The following is a 17,238-nucleotide window of genomic DNA, read 5'->3' on the forward strand; positions in this document are numbered from 1 at the left end:
AAGACCAATACTGAATGTCCATCTACTAAGTGACCCTATATAACCACATAAACACCATGAGCATGTAATCCATCAGTACTGTGGTCTATAACTGTACCATGGTAGCACCACAGTACTTTCTGCACGGATAATGAGTATATAGAGCAGCATGGCTGCATAATATGTCTCAGATATCAGGAATAATGTGTGAGTAAAGCTCTTTGCTGCTGTTATCTCTCAGCAGAAACCGTATTAACATTGAGAAAGAATGAAAGCCACTGCTGTCACTGTTTACACACGGCTGACCGCTCGCCACTGAGTGTTGTTGTGTTTCATTGAGTGATAGTGGCGGACGACGCCATTAAAGTCCCCCGTGAGAAAAGAAGCAACACCGAACAACTGTCAGAATAAAACCCGCCAATCCTCACCAGCTCACGCGGCCCTCAGCACCTCCTTCCCGCGCTCTCATAATCCGCGCGACACAGAAACAGAAGCGAACGCACCGCCAACGCGCGCTCGCTGTGTCAACCTGCTACAATGTTTCAAAACACTTCCGGATTTCAAATAACAGAGGAAATCCCGCCCACGGCTTGAGACGAGAGCAGCCGCTCATTGGCCAGTTCATCTGTCTGTTAGAAGGTGATAGCCAGTAATCTGCGCCTTAAAGGGAACTCTTTAAATTCAGCTATAACATTTGTAAACACCCTTGGTGCGAATGCATACAGGTGAATACTTGCACTAGGCTGTGAGGATGGATTCTAAATCTTATATTAGTAATCATTAAAGTGTAAGGACACTGAAAGCAGTTTTATTTGAGCATGCAAACTTTTGCAAACAAGTTTTTATGAATCTATCCTAATCGTATACACCCCTTCCAGCTACACGTCACTGCAGGACACACGCGTTTTTGTTGAGATTCATTTGAGCGAGTCGGTTCGGATGATTCATTCCAATGTTATCCCCACATGTTATCACCTCACAGTTGTGCTTGTGAAAAAGCCATCAGTTACTCAAGTCAGATTTATTTCTAAAGTGTTTGTTTCTTTTATGAAGTCACTCAAAGATATTTTTTCTATTACAGATGTAGATTATTAATCATATTAATTATTCACCATATTATTAGCCCTTCACTTTTACTTGTGAAAAAAAGTCATGATGCATATGATTCTATGAATAAATATCTATATGTTACAGTGACAGTGCTCAGTAACAAATATCTTAATTTGACAATTAGCAAAATCGGTATCATATCAATAAGTTACAGTAAGTTACAAATACCCGAAGCAGCTGCTGTAACTTATTTTAACATATGTGAATGTTTTGATTTAGAGCCGAATGTCGCGAAGTATTAGAATAATTTAGGAGTGCGTATGGCAAATCATTTGATTTTGATCGGAGATCGGAGTTTGTGATTCTTTTGATTCAGACCAGAACTTCGGAGTGAGTTTGTGAATCATTATTCAGATCGTGACTTAAGAGAGCGTATCACAATTTGTTCGATTCAGAAGAGTTTGGAGCGGGTTCGCGAATCATTTGTTTCAGATCGAAACTTCGCAAAAGATCGCAAATCTTTTGATTCCTATCAGAGCTTCGGATCGGGTTTGTGAATCTTTTGATTCAGGTCGGAACTTCAGAGCATGTATGGCAAATTATTTGATTTAGGAACTTCGATGGTTTGCAAATCTTTTGATTTAGATCAGAACTTCAGAATGGGTCAGATCCAAACTTCAGAGCGGGTTCTCAAATAATTTGATTCAGTTTGGGACTTCGGAGCAGGTTCGTGAATCATTTGATTTAGTTCTGGATTTCGGAGTGGATGAATCATTTGATTCAGTTCTGTATGTCGGAGAGGGTTCGCAAATTATTTGATTCAGATCAGGATTTTGCGAATCATTTCACATCGGGATGCGCTCCAAAGTCCCGATCTGAATAATGGTTCACAAATCATTTTTTAGATCAACTTCAGAGTGTGTATCGCAAATCATGATTAGATCAAAACTTCTGAGCAGGTTTGTGAAACTTTTGATTCAGACCAGAACTTTGGAGCGGGTTCTTGAGTCATTATTCTGACCGTGACTTAAGAGAGCGTACTGTGAATCATTTGATTTAGATCAAGACTTCAGAACCGGTTTGTGATTATTTTGATTCATATCGGGACTTGGAGTGGGTTCTCAAATCATTTGATTCTGATCAGGATTTCAGGAATCATTTCACATCCAGATGCACTCCAAAGTCCCAATCTGAATAATGGTTCGTGAATCGTTATTTAGATCAACTTCAGAGTATGTTTCATGAATCATTAATAGATTGAAACTTCTGAGCAGGTTTGTGAAACTTTTGATTCAAATTGGTACTTCGGGGCAGGTTTGTGAATCATTATTCAGACTATGACTTAAGAGAGCGTACTGTGAATCATTTGATTTAGATCAAGATTTCAGAGCCGGTTCGTGAATCATTTGATTCAGATCAGAACTTTGGATCAGGTTTGCGAATCTTTTGATTCTAATCAGAACTTCGGATTGGGTTCGTGATTGTTTTTATACAGGTCGAAACTTCAGAGCGTATACCGCAAATAATTTAATTTTGTTCGGAACTTTGAAACAGGTTTGTAAATATTTTACATCGGGACTACAAAGTGAATCATTTGATTTAGATCGGAACTTCGAAGCAGGTTCAAGATTCTTTTGATTTATTTTGGGATTTTGGAGTGGGTTCGTAAATCTTTTGAGTCAGATCAAAACTTTGGAGTGGGTCCTCAAATCATTTAATTCAGTATGGGACTTCAGAGCAACTTCGCAAATCATTTGGTTTAGTTCAGGATTTCGGAGCGGGTGAATTATTTGATTAAGTTTGGTACACCGGAGAGGGTTCACAAATCGTTTGATTTGCACAACGAAATGCACTCCAAATCTGAATAATGGTTCACAAATCATTATTTAGATCAACTTCAGAGCAGGTTCGTCATTCTCAGAGTGGATTCGCAGAATCATTTGATTTAGATCGGAACTTCGTGAATCATTTGATTCATATTTTGCGATTCATTTCAGATCGGGACATGCTCTCTGAATCAAATGATTTGTGATACCCTCTTCAAAGTCCGAACTGAAGCCAAAAAGATTTGTGATTTGCGATACGTGCTCCGAAGTCACGATCTAAATAATGATTCGCGAATCAATCGGAACTTCGCAATTTTGTTGGAAGCACACGTGTATGTGTGAAAAAGTAGGATAATAGTAGGCTAAATAAAGCAGCAGAAATAAAGTCATAAATTCCCGTATATTTTTGTATATTTTTGTATTGCATCTCTGTATATAGATTCTTACTTTCAAGTGTGTGATCATCATGCATGATTTTTACCTCATTCTATATATATGGGACTACAAAGCGAATCATTTGATTCAGATCGGAACTTCACGAATCATTTGATTCAGATCGGAACTTCACGAATCATTTGATTCAGATCGGAACTTCACAAATCATTTGATTCAGTTTGGAACTTCACGAATCATTAGATTCAGTTTGGAACTTTACGAATCATTTGATTCAGATCGGAACTTCACGAATCATTTGATTTAGTTTGGAACTTCGGAACTTCACGAATCATTTGATTCAGATCGGAACTTCATGAATCATTTGATTTAGATCGGAACTTCACGAATCATTTGATTCAGATCAGACTTCACGAATCATTTGATTCAGATCGGAACTTCACGAATCATTTGATTTAGTTTGGAACTTCGGAACTTCACAAATCATTTGATTCAGATCGGAACTTCACGAATCATTTGATTTAGTTTGGAACTTCGGAACTTCACGAATCATTTGATTCAAATCGGAACTTCATGAATCATTTGATTTAGATCGGAACTTCACGAATCATTTGATTCAGATCAGACTTCACGAATCATTTGATTCAGATCGGAACTTCATGAATCATTTAAATTTAGATCGGAGCTTCACGAATCATTTGATTCAGTTTGGAACTTCACGAATCATTAGATTCAGTTTGGAACTTTACGAATCATTTGATTCAGATCGGAGCTTCACGAATCATTTGATTCAGATCGGAACTTCACGAATCATTTGATTCAGATTTCGCAATTCATTTCAAATCGGCACACAGTCTCTGAATCAAATGATTTGCAATATGCTTGAAGTCCTGATCTAAATAATGATTCTCTAACCATTTTTCAGATCTAGAATTCGAGTGGGTTCACAAATCTTTTGATTCAGATCGCTCTGCTTTGTGTGTATATGATAGAAAAATACAATTTTATTATTTCTATGTTACTAGTGTCCGGGGAAAATAATGTTAACTATCAACAATTTTGTTACCACCATACCTTTATGTGTGGAAAAAGTAGACTAATCAACTTCATACGAATGACTGAATCAAGCCAGAGCCTGACTCTCATATAACTGTTCATCAGAAATACTTGGAATGGAAATAAAGTCATAAATTCCAGCATATGGGCGGATTGGCTTTATTTGTCCATGATCCAGCAGGAATGAATGGGCGTGCCGGAGGAAACTTCCTAAAAATAACTCAGCAGAACTGAACGCAATGGCTGCCGTTCTCCCAATAACGACTCAGATCGTTCGCTCTGGTCAGGACGACAAACAGGCTTCAAACGATCTCTGCATCTCTGATGTCAATGACTGTCTGATATTTGATCGACACGGCGTCTCTAAAACCTTCAACAGTTTGTTTCAACACAACAAAGCGATCATTATTTTCGTGAGGGTAAGAGAATCATGTTGCATCTCGTGTGTTTATGTTGGAAGTCTGTGCGAATGCCATAACATTTGCCTTTATCTAGTTATTTGTTATGCAAAATGTTTTTTTTTTTTTTTTTTTTTTTTTTTTTTGCATTGCATTGCATTGCATTGCATCTCTGTATACAGATTCTTACTTTCAAGTGTGTGATCATCATGCATGATTTTTACACCATTCTGTATAATTTTGGACCTTTTTATATTTAATGCCTCATGATTTTTTGGTTTCATTATGTTTTGTTTTGCATTCTGTGTTTAGATATGCTTTTCTTGCACTTTGCAAGAGATATTCTTTAATCAAGACTTCAGTTGCATGGCTTTTTTAATATAGGGCAAATGTTATGTCTATGTTTTTTCTCAAATGTTTTTTGTGTGATAATCATGCATGAGTTTTACCTCATTCTGTATATTTTTGGACCTTTTTATTTAAAATGCCTCATGATATTTAGCTTTGGTTTGATTATGTTCTGTTTTTCATTCTGTTTAAATGCTTTTCTGTACATTGCAAGAGATATTCTTTAATCAAGGCTTCAGTTGCATGGTGTCACCAACGCGGTCTCTGTGGCTCCCTCTGACCGCCGCCAGCGGGAACCCTCCCCGGAATATTAAACTACATTTCCCATGACCCCGTACCTGAGACTCACGCCTGTGTTTCCGGTTCACCGGTTCACTTCCTTTTGGCGGCCATTTATAGACTCGCTTCGCGGGGTGTTCCTCGCGAAGTTTTGCTAGTCTCACTACAATCCTAAGCGTTATTCCATTGCATTGATTCTTGTTGCCGACTGGACTGTTTATTCTCCCTGTGATTGCTTGCTTGTTTCCCTCGACCCCCCGCCTGGATTTGACTACGCTATTGGATTATCTGCATTGCTCTGTTTACTGGTGATAGACCTTGCTTGTTTGACTACGCTAATAAAGTTGTTTGCACATGGATCCTCTGCCTCCGACTCAGTCCATGGAGGGCTTACAGAAAACTTCGCCGCCTTTGGATCCAGCAACAACTTCGGCTCTCGATGGCGCTACAGCCGAGGCGGCCACGAGGCAACAGCTCACCACTGAGTTATCAGCTCAAGCCACGGCTCTCCGTAACCAGCAGCAACAACTGGATCGCCTAACGGAGGTCACCAGCCAGCTGGTAAGAGCTCTTCAAGGGCTTCAATTGACGGCGCCGCCCGCCACACCTCCACATGTTCAACCACCGCCTGTTGTACCACCTGTCTCAGCCAGCCCGCGACTGGCATTTCCTGAGAAGTTTGATGGCAACCCGTCTAAATGCAAGGGCTTCCTCCTACAATGCTCGTTGTTTACCAGCCAACAACCGCATCTGTATCCCACTGATGAAGGAAGGATCGCATTTGTTTGTTCACTACTCTCAGGAAGGGCCTTGGACTGGGCCACGGCGGTATGGCGGTTGGATCGACCTACCTTTCCCTCTTTCACCAACTTTTTGCAGAGGTTTAAGGAAGTGTTTCAGCCCAGTCAGGAGAGTGGCGATGCTGGAGAACAGATCATGGTGCTTCGTCAGGGAAAGAGAACCGCGGCGGATTATGCTTTGACTTTCCGCACTCTTGCAGCTCAGAGCGGATGGGATGAAGGACCGCTTAAACTCCACTACCGCCGAGGTCTTCAGTCTGATCTTCAAGTGGAACTAGCCTGTCGGGATGAGAATATCAACTTGGAACAGTACATTGAACTCTCCATCCGGGTGGACAACATCATGAGAGCACGTAAGCCAGCCCGTTCATTCACCTCCACACCTCTTACGACGCACCCCACTGAGGCCGCCCCCGAACCCATGCAACTTGGGGCCACCAAACTGACTTTGGAGGAAAGGGAGAGACGATTCAGGGGGAATCTTTGTCTATACTGTGGACTGTCTGGACACATTCGGGCTAACTGTCCCACTCGTCCACCACGCCAATTCACCTCGGTGAGTAACTCAGCTACCTCTACCAGTTGCTGTCACATTCCCGTTAGACTGAGTTATTTGAACTGTGTCCTTGAAACTACTGCTTTGATTGACTCTGGTGCAGCTGGTAACTTCATAGACTCTGAATTTGTTACCGCTAATCACCTACCCACTCTTTCTTGTGCTTCACATGTATCAGTGGCCGCCGTCGACGGGCGACCATTAGGATCTGGAAAGATACTGCACACCACCAAGGACATCACTCTATCCATTGAACCAGGACACCAGGAGACTATCCGCTTCTTCCTCATTGCATCACCTCAGTCACCCGTCATTCTCGGATATCCCTGGCTGAACCAACACGGGCCTACCGTCGCCTGGGCCGAACGCACCATCACAAGCTGGTCACCTCACTGCCAGCGTCGCTGTCTCCAAGTCCCAACCCAGCCAGCTACCAACCAGGATAATCAACCAAGACTCTCATCCATCCCATCCGAATATCAGGACCTGCTGAAGGCCTTCAGTCACATCCAGGCTACCCAGTTACCTCCCCATCGCCCAGGAGACTGTGCTGTCGACCTCATTCCTGGAGCTTCTCCTCCTCGGGGTCGAGTCTTCCCCCTGTCACAAGCTGAGTCTCAGGCCATGAACATCTACATCCAGGAGGAGTTGGCCAAAGGCTTCATTGTACCATCCACGTCACCAGCTTCAGCAGGCTTCTTCTTCGTTAAAAAGAAGGATGGAGGCTTGCGTCCCTGTATCGATTATCGTGGACTCAATGAGGTGACCATTAAATTCCGCTACCCACTCCCACTTGTCCCATCCGCTCTAGAACAACTACGCTCTGCCAAGGTTTTCACAAAACTGGACTTACGTTCGGCCTACAACCTCATCAGAATCAGAGCGGGTGACGAGTGGAAGACGGCCTTCTCCACGACATCGGGGCACTATGAATACCGGGTTATGCCCTTCGGCCTGGCCAACAGTCCCTCGTGTTTCCAAGCCTTCATCAACGAGGTCTTCAGGGATATGTTAAACCGGTGGGTCATCGTCTACATTGACGATATACTCATTTATTCCGATTCCCTCACTCAACATGTTCAACACGTTCGGGCAGTACTGCAACGGCTCATCTCACATCAGCTGTACGCCAAGGAGGAGAAATGTGAATTCCACGTGAGCAAGATCTCCTTCCTTGGGTACATCATCAGCTCAGAGGGAGTTGCTATGGATGAGAGGAAGGTGAGCGCAGTACTTGAATGGCCACGCCCCAACACTTTGAAGGAACTCCAACGTTTCCTCGGATTTGCAAACTTCTACCGCCGATTCATTCGGCTCTTCAGCACCGTGGCAGGTCCCCTCACTGCCATGGTAAAGAAAGGGACCACACGTCTCTCCTGGTCCAGCTCTGCTCTACAGGCTTTTGAAGATCTCCGTCAGAGATTCACCACGGCTCTTATTCTTCACCCGCTTCCAATTCCAAGTTTCATATCGCCCAGGCACCCAGAACACAAAGGCAGATGCTCTATCACGAATTCACGAACAATTTCAACATCATACTGCCACTGAACCCATTCTACCCACCATGGTTATGGTGGCACCAGTATCATGGGACATCATGACTGAGATCTCGGAAGCCCAGTCCCAGGACCCTGCACCCCCTGACTGCCCAGCCAACCTTACTTACGTCCCTCTCACCCTTCGATCTCGTGTCCTCGCCCAGGTCCACTCCACTCCCAGCTCAGGTCACCCAGGCATCGAGGGTACTCTAAACCTTCTCAACAATAAGTTTTGGTGGTCAACCATACGTCAGGACACCATTCAATTCATCCAGAAATGTACCACTTGCAATATCACCAAGGTACCACGCCGCTTGCCAGCTGGCTTGCTTCAACCTCTGCCCATTCCCCAACGTCCATGGTCTCACATAGCCATGGACTTCATCACAGACTTACCTCCCTCCAAGGGCTTCACAACCATTCTGACCATCATCGACCGCTTCTCCAAGGGATGTCGCTTTATTCCCCTTCAGAAACTCCCTTCGGCCATGGAAACTGCTGACCTCCTCTGCAACTGGGTATTCAGGATCTACGGTCTTCCAGAGGACATAGTCACCGATCGTGGTCCCCAATTCACCTCACGTCTCTGGGCCAGCTTCTGTCGTCTCCTCAACATCAACGTGAGTCTCACCTCAGGCTACCACCCAGAATCCAACGGGCAGGCCGAACGTTTGAATCAGGAACTGATTCGCTTCCTCCGCTCATACTGTCACAACCATCAGGAGAACTGGAGCAACTATCTATTCTGGGCCGAATATGCCCAGAACTCCCTCCGCAAACCTACCACCAACCTCACCCCCTTCCAATGCACCCTAGGACACCAACCTCCCTTGTTCCCCTGGACCGGAGAACCCTCTGATCTCCCAGCAATCAATTCCTGGTTTCAGCAGAGCGAGGAGACATGGAATCAGGCTCACGTACATCTTCAGGGGGCTGTTCGTCGTACACAGATCCAGGCCAATAGGAGACGTCGTCCAAACCCGCCGTATGAGCCAGGCCAGTGGGTCTGGCTTTCCACCCGGGACATACGACTCCGTCTACCTAGCAAGAAACTCAGTCCCAGGTACGTGGGTCCATTCAAAATCATTAGACAAATCACACCAGTTTCATTTCGTCTAGACTTACCTGCTCAATATCGTATCTCACCCACCTTTCATGTCTCTCTGTTAAAGCCCGCTGGCGCTCCGGAAGGAGTGGAGAACCTAGACGAGACCGCAAACCAGGGACCCCCTCCTATCATCGAGGGCGAGGAGGTGTATCGGGTTAACACCATCTTGGACTCCCGACGCCGGAGGGGTCAACTCCAATATCTGGTCGACTGGGAAGGCTATGGTCCCGAGGAGAGATCCTGGGTCTCCGCAGGAGATATCCTGGATCCATCACTTACCACCGACTTCCACAACAGCCACCCAGATCGACCAGCACCCCGCAGAAGAGGTAGACCCCGGCGTCGGCCGCCTCCTCGCTCCAGGAGTAGCTCGCAGGGAGGGGGCTCTGTCACCAACGCGGTCTCTGTGGCTCCCTCTGACCGCCGCCAGCGGGAACCCTCCCCGGAATATTAAACTACATTTCCCATGACCCCGTACCTGAGACTCACGCCTGTGTTTCCGGTTCACCGGTTCACTTCCTTTTGGCGGCCATTTATAGACTCGCTTCGCGGGGTGTTCCTCGCGAAGTTTTGCTAGTCTCACTACAATCCTAAGCGTTATTCCATTGCATTGATTCTTGTTGCCGACTGGACTGTTTATTCTCCCTGTGATTGCTTGCTTGTTTCCCTCGACCCCCCGCCTGGATTTGACTACGCTATTGGATTATCTGCATTGCTCTGTTTACTGGTGATAGACCTTGCTTGTTTGACTACGCTAATAAAGTTGTTTGCACATGGATCCTCTGCCTCCGACTCAGTCCATGGAGGGCTTACACATGGATTTTTAAATATATATCAAATGTTATGTCTTATGTTTTTTTTTCTCAAATGTTTTACAGAACTTCTTGTGTTACACGTGCAAAGAATATGTGGAGGATTTGGGCCAAATACCTCAGCATATGTTGCAGGTGAGGTATTACAAAAATGCTGTTAGACACGTCTGTCAATAATAATATAAAAACCTATTTGGTTGAACGTATTATTATTATAAAGTCAGAATATAATAATGTTGAAAATGCAATATATCAAGTTTTTTTTCTGTCTGAAATGTAGGAATCAAATGTCAGGTTGGTAGTGATTGGACAGTCATCATGGTGTCATATAGAGGTAGGATGACTTTATAATGAAGCCTACATTTAAAGCTGAAAATGTTGTTTATGGAAGTCTGTTTTCACAATGGAATGAAAAATCTAAAAGGGATTGAGATTTTTTTATTTTGCAACTTTTACACAATGTTTCAGAGTTTCATATTTAATACATTGTTTTTTTTATATTTTTTTTATTATTGCATTAAAGGCGAGACACTGCAGGTGAAAATGGTAAAAAAAAACTAATAGTTATCACCACTTACCCAGTTGATAATTGCAAACATTTTTTGTATCACAAGTTTTCTAAAATGTTAGGTTTAAATATGCAAATGAGCATTATTTAATGAAACATATACTAATTTGCATACATTTCTAGTACAAAAATCAAAAAATTCTTGTGTAATTTTTTTTTGACATATTAGAGTCAAATGTTTTTACATCTTATAAGGGGATCTTATTTTGTCACTCCATAATTCAGAAAATACTGAAAATACAATGTTTTTTTTTTTTTACTATTTTTGGAGGAATAAAATGTTGTATAAATCAAGCAAATGATATATGAACAAATCCCTCTGTAAAAACCTTCAGAATATAAACAGGAATAAAAATGTAAAGTTTGTTGTGTGTAAGTGCTGCTGAAGTGGAGATTTATGGCTCAGTGTAGGAGAAAAAAAAACTTGGCCTTTAAAAATATGTATTGTAATGGAAATCTACTGACACAAATAGATAAAGTGCTATGAAAGAAAGACTTAACACTGTCTTTTGGATGAACACTTTATGAAAAAAACAAAAGCCCCAAATCTCAAACCTTTCCCCTTAATACATTTATAATTTCAAAAATACATTTGCAGTGGGTTTGCAAAAGCTTTGTGCATGTTTGGACTAAGTTTTTGTTGTAATTACACAATTTTGACCAGCAGGCGTCGCCAGAGTATAAAGTTTCAAAAGCTTCGAAACAGTGAATCAAGTTGACTCAATTGATTCGAAGCTTTGAAAAGATTCGTTTCTGTTATCACTACTTTTTATCTCAGAATTTCTATTTTGCATCTCACATTTCTGACTTTTTTCTCAGAATTCTGAGTTTACATCTTTTGATGAATTGTGGGGGGAAAATGAGAGAAAAAAGTTGCAATTAACATTACATTTTTACATTTTTTTATCACATTGTGGAAATGAGCTTCTATAGTTGTTAACTTCTACTAGTTTGAGAAACTTATGAGCAACATACAGTGGCATGCAAAAGTTTGGGAACCCCTTGGAGAAAATGTGAATGATCTTAACAAAATAAGAGAGATAATACAAAATGCATGTTAGTTTTTATTTAGTACAGTCCTGAGTAAGATATTTTGCATAAATACCTAGATGATCTATGACTTTTTTTTTTGTTTTATTTCGTTTTGTTCATGAGTTGCTTGTTTGTTCTGAACAGTTAAACTAAGCACTGTTCTTCAGAAAGATCCTCCAGATCCTGCAGATTCTTCAGTTTTCCAACATCTTTTGCATATTGACATTTGACTTGAAACACAATTATTAAATAAGGTTTAAACACTCACTGATGCTCCAGAAGGAAAAACATGCAGTAAGAACCAGGGGGTGAAAACTTTTGAACAGGATGAAGATGTCCACATTTTTCTTATTTTGTTCAAATATAATTTTTTTCCATTTATTGCTGCGCTTCTGAAGCAACTGAAGATACGTGCATGTTTCACGGAAGACAAATTAAGTACAATTTACCTTGATCTTCAAATTCAAAAGTTTTCACCCCCGGCTCTTAATGCATGGTTTTTCCTTCTGGAGCATCAGTGAGTGTTTGAACCTTCTGTAATAGTTGCATATGAGTCCCTCAGTTGTCCTCAGTGTGATAAGATGCATCTCAAAATGCCACTGTAAATATAACATGCAACAGTGTGTCAAGAAGTTTTAATTCCAGCTGGTTCAAACAATGAATGATTGTAGGAAGTTTGAGCAAATGCACAAAATTTGCTTTGTTCAAAAACTTAGGACATGCATTTGACTCTTTTTAGAAAACAGTTTAGCACTAGGAAAAAATGGATTGTTTTAATTATATGAAATCATTATTCCTCAATAGTGTCTTCTATCCTGTGATCTCTTGATGTTGTAGGGTTTCTCCACTCTGACAGGCTATCCTCATGAAATATATGTTGATCCGGAGAGACAAATTTACAAAAAACTGGGAATGAGAAGAGGAGAGACATACATGGAGACACGTAAGATCCTCTGAATTAATAGTGCTTGATTTTGTCCCTTCTTGTCATGTGGGTTATTTTGCTTTTTGCTTTATTACTTGCCAGCGTTCAATGTCAAATACAGTTGCTCTGGAGTCATGGCTGTAACAGGTTTGAAAATTAGTGAGGTCTGGGGTGGGTGAAGAATTTTGCTGTAATAATCCCTACAAATATAACTCATTATATACACTTATTTTGATAGCGTTGGTAATGTTTCAGACAAATAGTTTCATAATGATTTTTTTTTGTTTGTCTTGCCAAATGTGGTATCCTCTCAGCAATAACTGGTCTGTGGGCTTTTTTGATTACTGTCAGTTTAAGTGTGATGCAGTGTTGCCAGATATTGCTATAAAAAACAATACATACAAAAACAGAAGAAATACATAAAAAATAAAGATATCACTTACCTTAAATTGCAACTTTCTAATGTGCCAATGAAGTGGAAAAGTCAAGTCCAAAATCACTTAAAATAGATTAATCTGGCAACACAGCAGAGACTGCGCCTTCTCCATCACTCTCAACTCAAGTCTTGTTTTCTCCGCGATCAGTGTTGCCAAGTCCGTGATTTTCCTCCAAAATTGGGCTGTTTTAACATATTTTAAGAAACCCAGCCAAAAAAAAAAAAGTATTTAACCCCCCCCCCCCCCCCCCCCCCGGAACGTGATTTTAATGGGTGGGTTTTGTTGTGGAAACCTGGCAACCCTTTCTGCCATCGCTTCCCTGGGATCATTTTCATACCATTTTGATAGCGTTGATAACGTTTCAGACAAATATATATTATTTTTTTTTTTTTTTTTGCCTTACCGAATGTAGTATCCTGTCAGCAATACCCTGTCCGTGGGCTTTTTGATCACTTTCAGTTTAAGTGTGATGCAGTGTTGCCAGATATTGCTATTAAAACAAATAAAAACAGAAAAAATAAATAAAGATATTACTAACCCTAAATTGCAACTTTTCAAATTTGCCAAATAATCGGAAAAGTCAAGTCCAAAATCGCTTAAAATACATTAATCTGGGATGTAAATTTTACCAGGGGAACCTAGCCAAAAAAAAAATATATATATTTTGCCTGCCCAGAATGTGACTTTAACGGAGGACCCCCATTGGACTAGTTTTGAGTAGCAGTTGGGTGGGTTGCCAGATGTTGGTACTAAAAATAAAAACAGAAAAATAATTAACAAATAAAGATATTGCTCACCTTAAATTGCAACTTTTTCACTTTAATAACTTTCTAATGTGTCAAATTGAAGTTGAAAAGTCAAATCCAAAATCGCTTAAAATAGATCAATCTGGCAACGCAGCGGAGACTGCATCTGCACCCCCACTCTTAACTCAAGTCTTGTTTACTTCGCCATCAGTGTTGCCAAGTATGTGATTTTCCTGCGGATATGGACTATTTTAAAACTTTTGCTGCGCATTGTTTTTTATATCAGTGGGTTGAATCGACCCCAAAAATGTGATATTTAGCCCCTGGATTGCGAACTTTACCAGGGGAAACCAAGCAAAAAAAAAAAAAAAAATTGTATTTTACCTGCCCAGAATGTGATTTTAACAGGGGACCCCCATTGGACAAGTTTTGAGTAGCAGTTGGGTGGGTTGCCAGATATTGCTATTAAAACTACAAAAACAAATAAAAACTGAAAAAAATAAAAAATAAAGATATCGCTAACCCTAAATTGCAACTTCCCGCTTTGTGAACTTTCAAATGTGCCAAATTAAGTGGAAAAGTCCAAACTCCCTTAAAATAGATTAATCTGGCAACACAGCGGAGACTGCACCTGCGCCCCCACTATTAACTCAAGTCTTGTGTACTCCGCCATTAGTGTTGCCAAATCCATGATATTTCAGGATATTTTAAAACTTTTGCTGCGCTTTGTTTTTCATATCCATAGGTTAAAACGACCCCAAAAACATTTTACCAGGAGAATCCAGCCAAAAAAACAAACAAAAAAAAGTGTATTTTACCCACCCTGGAGTGCGATTTTAACAGAGACCCCCCATTGGACTACTTTTGAATAGCAATTGGGTGGGTTTTGTTGTGAAAACCTGGCAACTCTGTCTGTCATCGCTTCCAGAGATCATTTTTATACCATTTTGATAGCGTTGATAACATTTCAGGCAAATAATATCATGGTTTTTTTTTGTTTGCTTTAATGAATGTGGTGTGGTAATGTGGGCTTAAGTGCAATGCAGTGTTGCCAGATATTGCTATAAAAAAAAAAAGTGACCCACATAAACATGATATTTAGTCCCTGGAACACAATTTAAATGGGGGACCCCCATTGGGCTAGTTTTGAGTAGCAATTGGTTGTCTTTTTTTTTGAAAACCTGGCAACCCTGTCTGCCATCGCTTCAAGAGATAATTTTCATACCATTTTGAAAGCGTTGATAAAATTTCAGACAAATAATATCATGATGTTTTTTTTTTGTTTGCATACTGAATTGATTACTGTCAGTTTAAGTGCAATGCAGTGTTGCCAGATATTGCTATAAAAAAACAAATAAAAACTAAAAAATAATTAAATTTAAAAAAAATATAGATATCCCTAGCCCTAAATTGCAACTTCCCACTTTATTAACTTTCTAATGTGCCAAATTAAATGAAAAAGTCAAGTATAAAATCGCTTAAAATAGCTTAATCTGGCAACATATATTGTTTTTCATATCCGTGGGTTAAAGCTACCCACAAAAATGTGATGTTTAGCCCCTGGAATGCGAATTTTAATTAGGGGGGAAAAAATGAAAGAAAAAAAATTCCCCCTGGAACGCGAAAATGAAATGGGGACCCTTATTGGGCTAGTTTTGAGTAGCAATTGGTTTGGTTTTGTTTTGAAAACCTGGCAACCCTGTCTGCCATCATCTCCCCAAAATCATTTTCATACCACTGCAAACTGTCTAAACCTATTATTAATCATTCAAATGAGTAATTCAGAGAACAAATTTGACCTTGATCATGGCAAGAGTGTGATTGTTTTAGAATTCAGTAATGTTTTTAGACATAAAATTACATCTTAAATGGACTGCCAAAAATAGATGCATGAAAATAGAAGCTTTTTTGTCTTCGTATGCACTTCTCTTGCTTTCTATCGGATGTGAATGCCAAAGAATGACGGCTTTGATTTTAATTTAATCATTTTCATCTGCATTTGTAGCATCCAGCAGTCCACATGTGAAATCTAGTTTGCTGGTGGGGAATCTGAAGAGCATGTGGCGTGCCATGACCAGCCCTGTCTTTGACTTCCAGGGAGATCCGCTGCAGCAAGGCGGAGCCCTGATTGTAGGCCCAGGTCACACGCTTTCCGTTTTCACTTTTATTTCTATATCTTGACCTAATTCTAAACATTCTGTGTTTTATTTCTCAGGTCCAGAGGTTCATTTTGCACATTTTGACATGAACCGGATGGACCACATGCCCATCAACTGGTTGCTGCAGTTAGCAGGTCTTCAAACTGTGGATTTCAGCGATTCGCCCAAAATCATTCATATCTAAAGAAAAGAGGAGCTGTTATGCTATGATGGAAATGCACTTGACACTTGTAGCTGTTATAATGCAATGCAATGCTGCTCTTTTTGAATGCTATAATGGCACAATATTGTTGTATATAGTGTTGTTTTTGTATATTATTTATGTTTGAGAGGAACAAGCTATTCCACTGCTGGGGACCCTTGATTTATATTATGAATAACACATGATCATTATTGAGTGGAGTATAAAACACTTGTTTAGGTGTGAAACTCATATTAACGTGTCAACATGTCCAAGTTAAATTTCATCCTTGAAAGCAAAACATAAAAACATTATCATACATTTTTATTGCTGTAAAACAAGTTTTCTACCATTGTTTTCTTTTTACACTGTGCATTGTTTAATTATTCTTATTACTATTACTGCAAAAAATGCTTCTGCATAAATTATACAACTAATATAACAACTGTGCATAAATGCTTCACTATTTTTTGCATTACAGTCAAGAGAATTAGTGTATGTATACATATGAATGTAAACAGGATTTGTACAGAAACTGTCAAATGAAATCCCAGGACTTTTCAGGCACTACTTTTTTGATTTCCAAGGATTTCAAACAATGTCTTATGTTTAAATTCTAAAAAAGATTAAAATATATATATACATATATATATATATATATATATATATATATATATATATATATATATATATATACTCATATAAGAAAAAGTTCGGAAATCAAATGATTCGCAAACCCGAAGTGGTCGAATAATAAAACAACATATTTAATACAAAATGAGAAGTCACCATTAAAATTATATTTCAGCTAGATGAGGAGTGACTTTCCTGAAAAGGAAAAAAAAGAAATCTACTTTGTGCCTCTTAGGAAACAAAAATAAAGCCTTCCTTTTAACATTATTTTTCAAACCCCTGGCATTTAAAGAAAACAAAGACAAGACATACAAATGAAACTAGATAATAATACCTATAGAATATAGCATCATTCAGCCCAACTGATCTTTTGCAGAAAACCTTTTACCATCAATCTGTGCAAAGGGGCATCTG

General features: G+C 40.1%; 2 protein-coding genes across 2 annotated transcripts in view; one reads left to right on the forward strand and one right to left on the reverse strand.

The window, feature by feature from the left end:
* fbxl17 (F-box and leucine-rich repeat protein 17) overlaps positions 1-522 on the reverse strand; it is a 332,150-nt gene extending 331,628 nt beyond the window's left edge. Inside the window, exon 1 of the mRNA XM_073819086.1 lies at positions 408-522. The gene's annotated coding sequence lies outside the window, so the exon portion shown is untranslated. The remainder of the gene's footprint in view (positions 1-407) is intronic.
* Positions 523-4,540: 4,018 nt separating this feature from the next.
* prxl2c (peroxiredoxin like 2C) lies at positions 4,541-16,747 on the forward strand. Its single transcript, XM_073819660.1, has 6 exons — positions 4,541-4,723; positions 10,210-10,278; positions 10,424-10,477; positions 12,581-12,686; positions 15,857-15,991; positions 16,067-16,747. Exons 1-6 carry the CDS (start codon positions 4,544-4,546, stop codon positions 16,192-16,194), a joined length of 672 nt encoding a protein of 223 aa, XP_073675761.1. The 5' UTR covers positions 4,541-4,543; the 3' UTR covers positions 16,195-16,747.
* Positions 16,748-17,238: the final 491 nt, after the last annotated feature.

Source organism: Garra rufa, chromosome 15 (genome assembly GCF_049309525.1).
Source record: "Garra rufa chromosome 15, GarRuf1.0, whole genome shotgun sequence".
NCBI classification, from domain to species: Eukaryota; Metazoa; Chordata; class Actinopteri; order Cypriniformes; family Cyprinidae; genus Garra; species Garra rufa.